This window comes from Aethina tumida, chromosome 3 (genome assembly GCF_024364675.1).
Source record: "Aethina tumida isolate Nest 87 chromosome 3, icAetTumi1.1, whole genome shotgun sequence".
NCBI lineage: Eukaryota > Metazoa > Arthropoda > Insecta > Coleoptera > Nitidulidae > Aethina > Aethina tumida.
The window spans coordinates 10,296,454-10,311,887 of NC_065437.1; the positions used below are offsets into that span (position 1 = coordinate 10,296,454).

The 15,434-nt window shown below is 34.8% G+C and overlaps 2 protein-coding genes across 7 annotated transcripts in view; both read right to left on the minus strand.

Annotated features, from left to right (window-relative positions):
- Positions 1-21: 21 nt before the first annotated feature.
- LOC109599872 (dynamin) lies at positions 22-10,125 on the minus strand. Of its 5 annotated transcripts, XM_049965563.1 has the most exons (15): positions 9,613-10,120; positions 9,228-9,301; positions 7,761-7,910; positions 7,096-7,702; positions 6,828-7,035; positions 6,626-6,763; positions 6,418-6,575; positions 6,068-6,365; positions 5,884-6,003; positions 4,947-4,961; positions 4,353-4,562; positions 4,042-4,288; positions 3,589-3,733; positions 1,997-2,116; positions 22-463 (listed from the first exon to the last, which is right to left on the minus strand). In XM_049965563.1, the coding sequence occupies exons 1-15, from the start codon at positions 9,774-9,776 to the stop codon at positions 400-402; spliced, it is 2,718 nt and encodes a 905-aa protein (XP_049821520.1). In that variant the 5' UTR covers positions 9,777-10,120; the 3' UTR covers positions 22-399. The 5 variants fall into 5 exon arrangements, 4 of the variants coding, with proteins under 4 accessions (XP_049821520.1, XP_049821522.1, XP_049821521.1 ...); XM_049965565.1 differs by lacking the exon at positions 1,997-2,116 and having other exon boundaries at positions 9,613-10,123; XM_049965564.1 differs by lacking the exon at positions 4,947-4,961 and having other exon boundaries at positions 9,613-10,119.
- Positions 10,126-11,465: 1,340 nt separating this feature from the next.
- Positions 11,466-15,434, minus strand: part of LOC109599873 (sushi, von Willebrand factor type A, EGF and pentraxin domain-containing protein 1) — a 39,911-nt gene continuing 35,942 nt past the window's right edge. The window contains exons 15-21 of one of the 2 annotated variants that reach the window (XM_020015922.2): positions 14,673-15,427; positions 14,331-14,616; positions 13,878-13,946; positions 12,788-13,616; positions 12,378-12,727; positions 11,990-12,315; positions 11,466-11,927 (exon numbers count right to left, since the gene is read on the minus strand). In XM_020015922.2, coding sequence (XP_019871481.1) covers positions 11,896-11,927; positions 11,990-12,315; positions 12,378-12,727; positions 12,788-13,616; positions 13,878-13,946; positions 14,331-14,616; positions 14,673-15,427 — 2,647 coding nt within the window. In that variant the 3' untranslated portion in view covers positions 11,466-11,895. The remainder of the gene's footprint in view (positions 11,928-11,989; positions 12,316-12,377; positions 12,728-12,787; positions 13,617-13,877; positions 13,947-14,330; positions 14,617-14,672; positions 15,428-15,434) is intronic. The other variant, XM_049965553.1, reaches the window with a different exon arrangement.

The following is a 15,434-nucleotide window of genomic DNA, read 5'->3' on the forward strand; positions in this document are numbered from 1 at the left end:
TACACCAATAAAATAAAGAGCTAATATTAAAAATACTTTTAATGATTCTATACACATAAATACATTAAGTATTTAAATTAAATACACTAAAATTACAGATTGACGAAATAAAATAATTAAGGAAACTAATAATACTATACAATTAGACTAGTTTCTGAGTTGCAAAAATGGAAATGAAACTTTGCTGTTGTCGATGTTGTACCACTATTAATTAAAACTTAAATATAAATTTACAAAAAAAATGTGATTAACAAAAATATTAAGAGTTCATATTTAATAAACACAATCACAGATTCTCAATCTTCTAGTAGTTTAATATTGTAGAAGGCTTTTTCCACTGAGTAAGTTGCACCTGGTTGGTCCCAAAACTTTAACACCTTAAAATTTTGACTAGAGCCTTCAATGTTGCTGTCCGGAATTCGGTCTGTCTGGTATCCTGGGGGGGATATTGGGAACTGGACGACTGAAAATAAAAAGTTGTCATGCGAAAAATTAAAAAAAGTTTTTGCGGCAAATAAAAATATTTGAGAATTTAGTAAAATTAGCCAAAACAAGGCGAAACTATAAATAAAAACAGCATAAAGCAAATTTAATTATATGCAAGGGAAAGGTAACAAGACAAAGACGAGAGGAGAGGATTGTTAGTAGGTTTTAATAAATAGAGAACTGATATTGTATGTCTATATTTACACATTCAAGAGTAACTACATAAATTGTGTGCAAACCAAGTGCACGATCGAATGCCCTTTCAAAATGTTGACTCCCTCCAATGACTTATAAATACTTTTTTATATACAATAACAACATATAAACACAATTGGATCGCACTGTTAAATATAGAGCAGTGTTTGGATGACGGCAACATTTCGAAATCAAACGGTTAGTATCTACAGAATGTGTCAATGAACAACACTGAAGTGGAATATTATTAACGCTTTCCTTTAATTTTCCACTTATGGTTACTAAATATTTAACAACAATCTTCATTATACACTTTGAATTATGTATCAAGCATAATGTAAATAATATTCTATATAATATGTTTATATTATACAATTCATAAGTCATAATTATGACATGAAAAATTCGACCAGTCAAAAATATAACAAGTACAATAAAATTGTACACGATTTTTTTTTGGTGAGTATTAAACAAAGGAATTTCTTGACTGATCTGCCCGAAATAAAATAATTGAAAACGATGTAAAACAACCGTACGTCGCCAATAATTGACTTTTTCTAAAATACAGTGACGACTACATCATGTCTTTTATTTTGTACCTTGCTATACTCTATACACGTCATCGTTTAACAGATTTTTATATACTTTTTAAAAACTCACTACTATTTTAATATAATGCTTGATATGCAAAATAAATTTTAACTAGTATGTGCAAAATGTTAATTTTTTTTTTTATATTTTTTGAATTCTAAGCGATCTGCGGACTTGTGAGTACATCGAAATTGTATTTTTATGAGATTAGCTATATAGTAGTAGAATAATTAGACATTTAGATATAAGTTTATATACCCTACACGGAAGATCTTACTGTTTAATGTGCGCATTTCATCATACCGCACATTCTTGGTGAGATAAAGTGATGTATAGAGTTAAAGCTACGTTTTAACTTTGGTATGAAATGGAATGTTTCGTATGGGATTCACTCAATTGATTGAGTGCAACATATTTATACAAATCTACAATTTTTAACTTTAAAATGGAACGTAATTTTTGGCGATTTGACACGGATCTGACAATTAATAGATAACCCCTTCCAAAATCATACTTTGCCAGATACTTTCACGCAAACCGAGCAATCACTCTTTAGATATTAAAACACCAAGAGCTATTAAAACATTCAAATTCTAGTCGCGACAAACCTAAACCGTAACATTGTTAGTACCCAATCAGAAGAAAATTAATCCAAAACTAACCAAAAACCATGTGTTAATAGTAATAACACAGTTACAATATTAAATAAAATATATCAATTTACTTGTGGAACTTGAAGGCATTGGAGAGTTCGTTGATGGCGGCGTTGGTGACGGCGCGTCCTACCGCCATCTGCACCTGCTGCGGCACCTGGACGCCGCCCATCTGTTGACCGGCCACTCTTCTGAAGGAGATCAAGAGACAAGGCCCAATTTATTTATTTTTGTTTGACCACCCAAACATCGGGTTCTTTCAGCCCATCGCTCGCACCTCTCGAATTAAGATTACCTGAACTTCTCACATGAATTTTATACTTTAATATATTATTTTTGGCATTCCAGTACGTCCATCAAAATGACAAGACTAGAGAATTAAATTATTTACTTACATCACATTCGAAAGAAAACTAAATATTTAAATGAAAGCATTTATTTTGTTTAACCCCCCAAATATATGTATAAATATATAATATAGTATATAAATGTATAAGAGCAAATACTTGATATTTTGTCCCCAATTTTCCATAATCAGTTCAATACTTCCTGGGTCTCAAATTGTATCTGGTTTGCTTGAACAACAGGGGATTTTTCGATTTAATTATAGTAGTTTCATCAACCTTATTGTCAATTATGGTTTTCAAAGCAATATTAATTTTCTTCAAACTGCTTTTCTTTTGCTCTGGTTTCATTTTCTTTTTGAGTGAAGTAGAGCTTTTAATGACAGGGGCAATTCTCTTAGTCTTCGCCATTTCGAGCAAATCAGATTAAAACATCAGACGTTTGTAAAGTGAGGTAAGCATTTGATGTATGAATTGAAAACAATGTTTGTTTGAAACAAAGCTGGTTACCAAGAAACAATTTCATAGAACGAAAGTTCAAGTAATCTATCCGTCGACAAACTTTTAAAATACATTTATCAAAACCATTCTCTTGAAAGTACAACTGTTTTTTTAACAAACAATTCCCAGTAAAATCGGGTAAAATAAAAACAATATAATATACAATTATTCAACGTTTTACACGTATTTCAAGACACAACTATAATATGTGAAGCAAGCGTGTAACAAACATTAGCACCCTATTTTTAAATGACTTTCAACAAAACAAACACAATTGATTTCATTTCTTATGAATATTTATATCTTATCGTGCTCGCTCTACTAATATATTACACAAAGCGTTCTGCGTTAATGAATGTATAATATATGTTAAATTTATATTAATCAACATGCTTTTAGGTGAGACAATTCATTTATCTATTTTGTACTTTTACATGTAAGTAATGAATGTGCTTGCTTTATCAATATACACTTTTAAATTATGCAATTCTATTTTGGACAATGAAATCAATCATGTTAAAATGTATTCGTAAAATACTTCCCACCCGTAAGGGGGGACATATGTATGAGTATATTTATAAGTTATAAGTATTGTTAATTGTTGGATTAATAGAATTTTTCCTAACGCCTCCTGAAAATAAACACCACGAGGTCAGCACAACCTGTGGTTGTATGGTGTATGTCGGAGAAAGTATTTTAGGCAAGTATTATTAACAAATTCTAACCTTTCTTGAACAAATAATTGCCGAAAACAACTTCCTCAATCACTGTTTGATTAATATTAATGATGTTAGACAAAGAAACTGATGTTCACTTACGTGGGCACGAGGGGAGCGGGCAAAGCTTGCCCCTGCGGTCTGCCGGGCGGCATCGGCGGTGCACCTCCGCCTGGCCTGTTGGGAATGGCGGGCGCCGGACGTCCGGAACTCGGCGGCGGTGGAGGCGCTCTCGAACCCAATGAACCTGCCGATGTACGCAATGAAATTGTTGGTTAATCGTTTATTGTCGTCGATTCGGTCTTGTACCGTTAATTGGAAGGTGCAATTGTCAATTTCTCTTCCCCCAGTGCAAAATACACAAGTGATTACATGCAATGCTACATAATTACGCATCTTCTTCCGGTTCGTAGGGTCGACCGGACTGCAGATAGTCGAAAATAAAATGGTGAAGGAGAAAAATGGTTAGTGGTTTAATAGAGAAACATGCTGTGTGATTTCAGTTAATAAGGAGTTAAACGTGCACTAAACGTAATGGAAATGAATGATACGTACCGCTGGAACCGACGGTTCCCATGTTGGGCGCCGCTTTCCTCGGACCACCCGGACTGGGCGGCGAGAGTCGTGGATTCTCCAAACCGCTGGCCAGCCAGTCGTTCTTGACGGGCGGCGGCACCGGTGTCGAAACTGTGGCCATCGACACGTCGCCGATGATGTGCAGCGATTCTTTGCATGCGTGGTACATGCGTAGCATCTCCTCCCGTTTCTGTGCCTCTTCCGGCGCCTCCTCCATCATCTGGGACTGAAATTAAAACAAATACGGTACAGTTTAACATGGTTAGATGTTATAAATTCAATTCAATTACCTGGTCGCCACTGGCGTAAATGTGGGCCAACAATTCACCGTTGATGAAGTCCTTGGTGTGGTTGATGATCATGTACATGATGGTCTTGGGTACCAGGTCTCTGGTGGTCTTTGTCACGATTTTCATGTAGCTATCCACCAGGTTTCTGATTGTTTCCACTTGTCTTTCAAGTTGAGGGTCCATTGAGCTGCTGACGTTCTCGCCACCACTCTATATTGGTAAAATTATGTAAGTAAGATAATGAAAATTGCGTGTTTAATAAATATTAGTGGAAAAATTTAACGCATACATAAATACAGGAAGGTATGGGATTATTTGTTAGTTAAATATGGAGCCATGCTCGGATTATATACATATACGTATACAAGTGTAGATTGGTTGGCTATAAAAGTTCTGGGATACATTCAAAGGTGTTAAAAACTACAATAACAACTTAAAATTATACGTAAATATACTATTATGATGTAGAAAGGATTAGCATAAAATACGAAATAGTCGTAAAATTGTAATAAAGTTGTTAATAGTGCATTTTATTAATAAAAAGTGTTTTGTGGCAGTAAAATTCTACCATAACACATTGTTAAATTTACAAACCTGATAATTATCCCCCTGAAGCGTTGAAGTAAAACAACACACTAATTAATACATGCAATTACCTACACAAGGTATAGAGTTAAATACAAGTCACCCTCAAACATTCTCAGACATTACTACAAATAGAACGTAGTTAAAAATATTTTTGTGCAATCAAATTATTTTGTAGTAATGCTGAGAATTTTTAAAATCAAATGCAAACCCTCTGACCGTTTTTTAAAAGACCTTATTATACTTGCCCGTCTTCTCTGTAAGATATACATATAATTATTTATATGTGTGGGATTGTTTCAAAATAATGTTAAAATATACAGGGTGATTCCCCTCAACCTATTAATTAGAAGCTCATAGAGAACAAAAAAGTTATTGACATATTTTTTGAGTTATTTTTTTACAAAAATTTTGACGGATTGATGGTTTAGTTAATATTAATTTAAAGTCTCCCATTTTGATGCTGGAAAGTGCATTTTTAGCATACACGTTAACCAAGGACCATCCTATAAGGAAACATTAGTAGTACTCCCAAATCTTAAACAACAATACATTGAAAATAACAATGTCACTTTGCAGTCTCTTAATTTGTTTTGTTCAAAATAATTTAGAAAACTAGTTCAAGTAGTTATCAAAATTTTAAATCATTATCATTATTCCCTTTAAACATTTAATAAATAAGTTAAGTGAATCACACTGTATAATTAATTTAATTTTAAATAAAAAAAATTAACTAACAAAACTTTTCTATACCTTGTTAATCACATGATAGAGAAAGAGAAAATAATAATTTACTAGATTATCCAGTCTTCAAAAGCAAAAATGACACAGTTGTAAAAAAATTGGATAAATTAAAAAGAGTAGACAGTGTGTGTGATGCCACATCATGCACTTTAAACAGTTTTTGATGGGTGATCTCATGCTGTAAAAACATGAAATAATTTACCTCTTCGCCATTAACTTGTTCAGTTTGTTTTTCCGGATAAACTCCTGCCCTCAGGAACGAAGCCTTCCACGAATCAACCTCGTCCAACGTTTCGCAGCTCAACTCCAATTGCTTGTAGTCCTATTAAACCACAATAACATTTAGTTAAAACATCTTTAATTAATTAATCATTAAGTGAACGTACTTTGTATACATTCCTGCCGTCGGGATTGAAGAGAGCGAACATGTGTCGCCTGGACATGAAACCCTGTTCGATGTCGCGCAGCTTCAGCCCGTCCAACGGCAGCATGTACTTCTTCTCGCGTTCCTCCTCGTCCTTGAACCACGAAATACTTTCGGACGTGAGCACGAACCAGTAGTCGCGCGATCCGCCCTTCATTATGCCCAGATTGTGGATGCACATGTAACCCTTGCGGATCACCTGATTGCCCAGGGCGCCGCGTGAGCTCGTCTTCATTGCATTCTCCGATTGGTTTTGAGCACTGAAAATATCAGCACATGTGAAAGTTTACTGACTAAATTCATATGGCTTACTTTGCAAATCCGATGAAGTCTTCATGGTTTGTGTTCATGTAAGCTAGTTCGCAATCGATCAGCAGGCACAACTGCTCCTTGCAGTACTGCTCTCTTTGTCTGATGTGAGTGGTGATGATACGTTCCGCCTCTTCCCTCAGCCTCGGGTATCTGTTCATCTATAAAACATCAATTTTAATATAAAACAACGACGAAAAATAATAATTACTTTATCTGTGCAAAAACGAACGACGTTAGACAACTCCGTTACGACTAAGTCGACGCACTTCAACGAAGGTTCTTTTAAACGTGAGATCTGCTTCTTGACAATAGCTTCAAAAGCCATATCGGGCGTGAACAAACCGACCTAAAAATTGTTTAAAATATTGTTTTTTTTTTTTTTAAATTGTATTACTTGAGGAAAAACTTACCCTAATACCGTGAATGTTGCGGATGGCAAAGGCTATTTCTCTGCGCAACTCCTTTTCATCGAACTCCATCTTGACGATTTCGAAGGGGAACCGTTCGTGGAACAATCTGTTAATTTTGGCACCGCCAGATAATTCCATCGTATTAATTTGTGCGGAACCCGAACCTTCGATTGTCCTTTCAAAATCTGTTTGTAACTGTTGAATCATCCTGTAACACAAATAAGTTTTAGAGTCTCACTCGAACATCGAACTAATAGAAGAGACATACTGTAACATAGCCTTGGTTTTGATGGACGGATCGTCCGGCCTGAAGTATTTGAACTGTTCCACGTCCTTTTCGAGTGTCAGCAATTGTTTCTGAAGTTTATCTCTGAGGCCGGGAAGCGTGTCTCTGATGTGATTCGTGAGTTGTTGGTTCAAAACCCTTTGAAGGTACGGTGTTCCCAAACGGTCGGCTATGTGTCTGTAGGAAGGATGGCTGATGAAGAATTTCCTTTCAGCCGCCAAAGCCGCGTTGATGTCCTTCCTTCCCTCGATGTCTTTTTGTGAGCGGTTCACGACTCCAATGTAGCCCCTTCTCAAAGGTAACAGCTTGTTTTCTAGAATGTCCCTGGCGTCGGTGCCGTCATCCATCAAGTCCAGTTTGGTTATCACGCCAATCGTTCGGATACCTTGCGGATCGACTTCTTTAGCGAGTTTGAGAGCATCCGAGTTGGCCAGATCGGTGTTGGCCGGCGTAACGGCCAGGATTAGGCACGACTCCCTCTTGATGAACTGCATGATCATTCCCTTGATTTGCTGTTCGATGTCGGCCGGTTGATCACCGATTGGCACCTTCGTCAGGCCAGGCAAATCGATCAAAGTCAAATTGAGTACTAAAATATTTTTAATCAAAATTAATACGGAATTCTTGTCGGAAAAATTATTATTTACCATTCGGAGAGTAAACTCTCAAGTTGATTGGTATGTTTGAGATGCCTTTGTTGCTTCCCGTGACCCTGTCGGTTTCACCTTCGATTTCCTTCCGCACTTCTTCGAAATCGACGAATTTCTTACCTTTGCAGTGCAAGAATTCGGCATATTCTACGAACAAATGCGAATACGTCGTGTAATAAATACATTTCAGGTTTTTATATATTATTTATATTTATATTAATTAAAGGTTTTCATTCCATCAATATTCCCAAGAGAATTTCCGTAGGAATGGAAAACAGGAATGCATAGTGATGCTGTGCTTATCACATTGTTGCCTACAAACTTTGGTTTCTCGTTACTCTTATCACCCTTTTGCCTACATTTTAATGGAAATCCAATATCAAGGCGGATACATAATTTTTTATCATCTTCAATTAACAAGTTAGTGCGAATCTTTGTAATTAATCTATCTATAATTTCCTAATAATAATTTTTCAAAATAATCTTAAAATATATATACAGGGTGATTTACACTAACTTACTCTTAATATTTTGAACAACTTTGTTATTTTCAATAGAACGCGCAGTATATATTTATATTTTTAAATTATACATGTAATAGCAAGTAAAATAGCTATATGATGTCCTATATCTAAACGTAATATTTTTTTTTCAGAAATTTTGACATACGTTAATTAAGGACCATTCTATACAGAACAATTAATAGTACTTCCCAATTTTATACAGGATGTTCTATTGAAAACACACAAACTTTGGTGAAATCATCTTTTTGCCTAAATTTTAATGGAAATCCAGTATGATTTTCATAAAACAAATTAGTAAGAGTTAATTTATCTATGATATTTCCTAAGTAAATGTTTGTGTCTAATGTTTATTGATTAACTTAGTATATTGATATTAAATACGTAAATATTCTCTTATTATTTAAGACCATAAAATATCAATAAACATTGAATCATAAAACAAGCGAATCTTAAAATAAATAATCATTATTGTGTTAACATAAGTTATCATAATTACAATCATTCTGATAACAAAAAAATTAAATAGCTGTAATTTTGGAAAATATAATTATATTTTAATTGAAATTACATAGAATTGTGATAATTTTTTATCTACAATAAAATTAATTGATTTTATTCTTTATTGGAAATAATATATAATAATAAATTTTATATAAAATACTAAATTTTATATAAAATTATTATTAAATTAACATTGGATAAACGTGTAATTGCTGCTAATATGATGTTTTAGAAAAATGACATGTATTGATTTTCTTTTGACCCTTGTGTGTATGTCAAATTAATTATTATTGCAGCAAACATTAATGAAATATACACAATCAAGGATAAACAACCACCAGAGTTAATAATGTTTGTAAACACATCATGTAAACATTTTTTTGTTGTCATTAATACCAGAACAAAGATTTATTTAATTATTTGGGACGTGAAAACTTACCAGTGGGGGAGTTTATCAGTTGTAAGATAAGAGGCCGACGAGTTACAATGCCAGATCCTCTAGGAAGGAAGTCTCTGCAAAAGAATAATGTCATTCAACTGATCACAATGTTTTAAAAATCAATATACAACCCACATGCCTACTGATATGTCACTAGGTCAAACGCCAAGTGATAAATTCTTTTAAATTGCATAATTGATTGAATTAAATTAACAGGTGATTCCGTGCCCTTTATTTATTAAGTTCGATGGTATTTTTTCGAGTACAGGTCAATATGTCAAAAGTCAAATTTTAAATTGATTTAGCCGACGTGAAATCAATATCCGTGTGGGTTGCTGTGGTGGTTTTTCTCGCAAAATTAATGTTACGGTTGAAGAGTGTTTACCTGCCGACAAAATTCTCCAAAACGGAACTTTTTCCAGCGGACTGTCCGCCCACCACCGCGATTTGTGGCAGATCCAACGTTAAATGCACCCCGAGCTGCGTGAACGCGTCCTGCAGCTTGTTCACGATCGGGATCAGTTGTTCCATCCCCACATTCCCTGCCATTTTTAGGCCGGAATAATCACTATTTCTCTTAAAAACAACAACAGAAGTTCACCACTTCAGAAATGTATACCAACGAACATGGCCGTGGGACGACTGAACGCGCATGACTCACTGACCAGTTAATCGTTTAATAAACATTAACCCTCGCACGATTTCTAAATCCAATCGGGTGTTTCGATGACGAGATGTTTCGGCGCCGTGATTCCGCACTTGATTATGTGTTTAACTGCTTAGAATTTGATTTATTTTAAATATTTTAACCTGTTCTCTGTTCAATATAGCCACGCAAGCGCATATGATGTGTTAACTGGGTTGTATAACTGTGTAAATTCTTGGAATCTTAAAATTTCGTGTCACTTCTGAGATTTTGATTTTTGATATTCATGTCATCTCATAATGATTGAATAATAGTGTATAATTATTGTTTCATAGACATAAAGTAAACCTTCTTATGATGTGCCATGTATTTAATTGAAATAATAATAAATTTTTGATAAACAACTGAAATATTATCAAATAACCTTTATTTACGATTGGTTTACAAGGAAATTAAAGGCTTTAAATGTAAGTTAATTTATTTTATTATTATTAATCAAAATTTCTGTTAAATTATGTATTTGTATATTTTTAATTACCTTTGATAATATATGTATTCAACAAGCTTCTATAATGTATCTGTTGAATTGTCAAAATTAAACAGTTACCTGTAAGTTTAATTGTATATTTGCAGTTTCACTCTACAGATGGCACTAGTAGTCAATAAGATATTTAGAAAGATTTAATTAAAATTTTGTCCAATCAGTATAAAAAATATATTTCAGTATTCTATACTTTTTTGCTCTTTTTGTTACAAATCTTATAAACGTCGGGGATATTACTTTAAACGCACATTCAAGCGTATTTACGTTTTGTCAATGTATATAACAATATTCTTAATAGTTAGAATTTATTTATATACAAATTGGAAAAATCAATAAATAAATTTTATAATTTAATATTTTAAAATTTATAATTTAAATTTTTAAAATTTGAAATCTGAAATTTGCAATTTGTAATTTGAAATTATTTAATTGAAATTATATGTAATTATTTCAAATTATTTGAAATTTTTAAAATTTCTGTGACCATTCACATTTCGCACTTATTTTGTTTAATACTTAATTTAAATAGAAATTATTTTGATTTAGGCATAAAATGAATAATGGGAGATAAAATATAGTGTAAACATTTTAAATAATATAAACTTAATTAATTTTGTGTAGTTATTACATTTTAATATATAATTTTATTTAATTTAAATGAATAACACATTAATAATAGTAATTTTGGTTGTTGTTGTTTGGAAAAATTCAATTTATAGCATCCATAATTAAGTAATAACATTATTTATTTACAGGTTTATACCAAGACTAGTTCATTGGGTAAGAAATCATTTATAAATTTATTATTGTTACATAAAAATATAATAATATTGATAATTGTTAATTATTTTGAATACTAAACCAAACAAAATTTAAATATTTATTGAATTAATTTAGGTTTCTGCCAAATTGTCAATAATTTTAAATTATTAATTATGTATTAGAGAATATTTACATTATTTTGTTTATTTGTCAATGATTTAAATATTAATTATATTTTGGAGAGTAATTACAAAATATATACAATCGTAGTAAATAAAACGAAAAATTTAAATATTATATAAAGTTTATTCAGTCATTCTTAATATTTTATGTAAACATCACTCCTACACTCGTTCCAGACATTCGTTCATTCATCTTAATTACATAAAATAATTACAATATAACTTTAAATATTATTACTCATAATTACAATAGCTAACTATATAATAAATTGTCTCTTGAAATCAACAAGTCTTAAAGAAATCGTACGATGACTATAAATAACAAGCAAAAGGTACGGGGATTAAAAATTACATTCATAGTACTATTCACACAACAGGAAGAGAAAGGTTTTTGTTGTTAATATTTTACAAGAGAATTTTCTAATACATTTTAACAACTATGGTAGTGCTTAACATTAACAATACAAAAAATTGTTCACTAGACATTTGTTGTGCTACAATTGAGCATTTAATTGTTGACCAGATAATTAGGTACTATTGACCTTCACTGTCACTGTCACTTTTATCTGAAAAAGTTAGTGGGGGTTAGTATTCGTTGCGCAAATGGTCTATTCATCTTCATCATTACCTTTCTTGCCTGGATAGGCATGACGTTTTAGTCTATCGTACAGATCGTCTTTTGTAGCGTATATACTGGCGTTAGATCTCGCTAAACTATTCATTTTGCCGTTGACGCCGTTGTGAAGGCTTTCCTTCATATAAGTTTCGTTGTAGAAGTTGGGCATCTCCCAGCCGTCTTCTTCGTCGTCGTAATAATGCGCGTATGTTGAGTGGTGACTTGGTGCTATGCTCTCCGCGTACGGTGTCGGTGCTCCGTAGTAGAAGTTCACTTGCGATCCGTTTTGGTCCGTTGCTGGGGTCAACAGTTTCTTGGGTTCCCTCCTACGGTTGGCTCTGTAAAAAGGCAATAATATATTAATATAATGTATATTTTTGAAAAATTCTCAATAATTTACCTTGCGCAGATCATCCAGATAAGCAACACAATGAATATGATCAAAATTACTGAGGCTGCTATTCCTCCTGCGATGTAGGCAAATTCAGACTTCTCGGAGCAATGTTTACCAGTGAAGCTTCCGATACATCTGCAAGATGGTTGACCTCTAACGTCCTTGACACAGGTGCCTTCATTGTCACAGAATCCGTCGCACAGATCAGTACAGTACTTGCCGGTTCCATTAAAACCTGGCTTGCATTCGCATTTGAAGTCGCTGGTTTCCGGGATGAGGAGGCAGTACGCATTGGCGTCACAGTGCATTTCGGCACCGTTCATCTCGCATGGGTTAGTACATTCTGCTTTGCTGGTCTAAAAATAAAGAGAAAATTAATAATTTCATCATAATTACAAAACTTCTAAGTTACATACCGCAGCTGTTCCTTTAGTGCTGGTATTCGGTGGACAAGCGATACACAACGTCTGTTGTGACTCTGGTTGATAGAATCCTTTTTTGCATGGAACGCAGCTGTTTAATGTTCCGTTTAGATATGTACCTGGCGTACATACAGGTAACGAGCATTCTTCTATGGAGCTGGCTCCTGTCTTAGGAGTGGTTCTTCCTAACGGACATCCAATACAGGCGGCCTGAACTCCTTGCATTCTGTATGTACCTCTTGGGCAAGATTCGCACTTGCCATCCAGAGCGAGTTGCATTCCGCTTCCACATTCGTCTCTGCACTCCTTGGCTGATACGGCTTCGCTAGTCCTGGTGGTCTTGCCCAATCCGCAGATCTCACAGCTGAATGAGCCTTCCATCGGTTGGTAGAATCCATGACCGCAGCTTCGGCATAATCCAGCTTCGTGGTCGTAGAATTTACCAGCTGGACAACGTTCCTTACAGTCGGCAGCACTTCTGGCTCCCAACGATACCGTGACACCAGGTCTTCCGGCAATGATTGGACATTGGGTGCACTGTTGCTGTCCAGTTTCGCTTTGGTACGATCCTCTTGGGCAAGGAATGCAAGTCTTGTTCTCCTTTTCATAGTAAGTACCAATGGAACATGGTACACAATCGGGAGCCATAACAACTTGACCGATGGGACATGCGTAGTCGGATTCCAAAACTAAGGATGATGGATCTGGTACTGTGTTTGGTAAAATATCACGTACGTCGAATTGGTCTTCTTCCAAGATGAGTTTTTCCAGAAGCAGCTTGACGGATGAGCGTTCGTTCGTGTTGGAGTGAACCACTGGGTCACTTTGTAAAGAAAGATAATTAATTTTTGTTGGTCTTAATTGAATCGAAGCCTATACATTTATATACTATTACAAAAGTACAAATGTATATGCTTATTTATATTTTGGAAGCAAAAACAATTACAAGAATTTACGCTCAAATCTACTGGCATGCATGCTTAGTCCCATTGAAATGGGGCACCCGAAAAATGTTAGAACAACTTGAAATTGATGTTTTCGCGTGCCCAATTTCTAATAGATCAACTTATAAAAGTGCTCTTACTTTACTGCTGGGAAGGAGATTTCAATGTCGTACGTATCGCTGGTGGATTGCCTTCCTTGGCGGGCATTTCTACAATACAAACAACATGCTGTCTACACATTCACTAAACTACAATAGATACTACAAATAGAGCATGCAAAGAATATTTGTGCAAAAACTTTTACGTCTTAAAATATTTAAATAGTATTCCAAGAGTTGGGAAAGTGAATAATTGTCATTTATTGTTTAGTTTTTGCCTTTAAGTCTAAAAGGTTTTTAGAGCTAGTTTTCAGTTTTTATATTCTGATGCACCATAATACTAAATATAATAGAAAGAATAAATGTCGTTTTAATCATATTTAAGGAATAGTAACTACTCAATTAAATAACAGAAAATACTATATCACAACTAAACATTTAAGACAATTTACAAAACACATTTATCAATTACTATATACCAAATTAAGTACTTACTTTTCAACTGGAACATCAGCCTTGATGACGTAGGTTCCTTCATCTTCATCATCGCTTACTTGTCTAACTTGTCTTCCACTTCTGTGATCGCACTTAACGTCAATGTTGAGATCCTTACATTCTCTGGTACCTTCCACAGAGAATGAACAGAAGTTCCAGTCCCTATTCAGAGAGTTCACCGCATTTCTGACCTTCTGCCTTAAAACTCCTTGACCTGCTTCGTTGCAAAGAACCGAACTTGGGAATAACATAGAGATCTTGAAAACTCTCTGAGCTGGCTGCGATGCTGTAAATGATGCAAATTATTACATAAAGTACTTTGGTAATTTTATCGCAGCTTACTTGAACACGCTGGGTAGATTAAAGGAAGATTAGGATTGTGAGTTGGTCTCCAGAAACCTTCTGCTCCGCATGTGTAGAACTTGGGAATGTCTTGCGAGAATCTTAAGCCTTGGTTACAAGAAATCTCGCAAACCTTAAACTGACCACCTGCACCCCAATCCTTGCAAATTTGCAAACCTCCAACTGGGTCAGCCAATTCGGGACAGAATTCTGACAAAACTGATACTTTGAAGGTGCAAGTAGCGGAGTTGCCCGCTTCATCCATAGCGACATAAGCGATCTGATAAATGCCCCATAGAAGAGTTTGTCCTGGGCGGTGTCCGTTCTTCTCCTGAATTCTCACAATTCCAACGTTGTCGCTGAAGTGAGGTTCATCCCAAGCAACCAAAGCTGATCCATTCTTGGTGATAATCCAGAGGTCACCAGGGCAGTATTCTACCTTCGGAGGAATCTTGTCGACTTGTAATTCTTGACATTTGCTTCCGGTATAGCCTGGTGGACAGTTCCTTTGTCCGCAATGAGATGGCACGATTCTTTCAACTCCACCAACTGTATCTTCATAGCCGGCCCATGTCAAAATTAAACCTCTGTATAAGACTGGTTCTGTGCGGCAGTCACGGACTTGCTTCTGGACTTCATTGGTTACATCCAAAGCACGTCCCCAGATTTGAACTTTGGTAAGGTGGCCTTGGAAGCCTGATTCAGTGTAAGCCTTGGGGTTGCCTGATTGTGGTTTTCCTAGTGTTACCCAAGCGCTGAAAT

What these genes read in the sequence shown, in the direction of transcription:
- LOC109599872 (XM_049965563.1), bottom strand. Translation starts at nt 9,776, where the DNA reads ATGGCAGGGAATGTGGGGATGGAACAACTGATCCCGATCGTGAACAAG. An exon ending in AAAACCAAGGCTATGTTACA is followed by an intron (nt 7,036 to 7,095) that starts GTATGTCTCTTC and finishes TTTGTGTTACAG; the next exon opens with GATGATTCAACAGTTACAAA. An exon ending in GGGAACCGTCGGTTCCAGCG is followed by an intron (nt 3,734 to 4,041) that starts GTACGTATCATT and finishes GTACATCGGCAG; the next exon opens with GTTCATTGGGTTCGAGAGCG.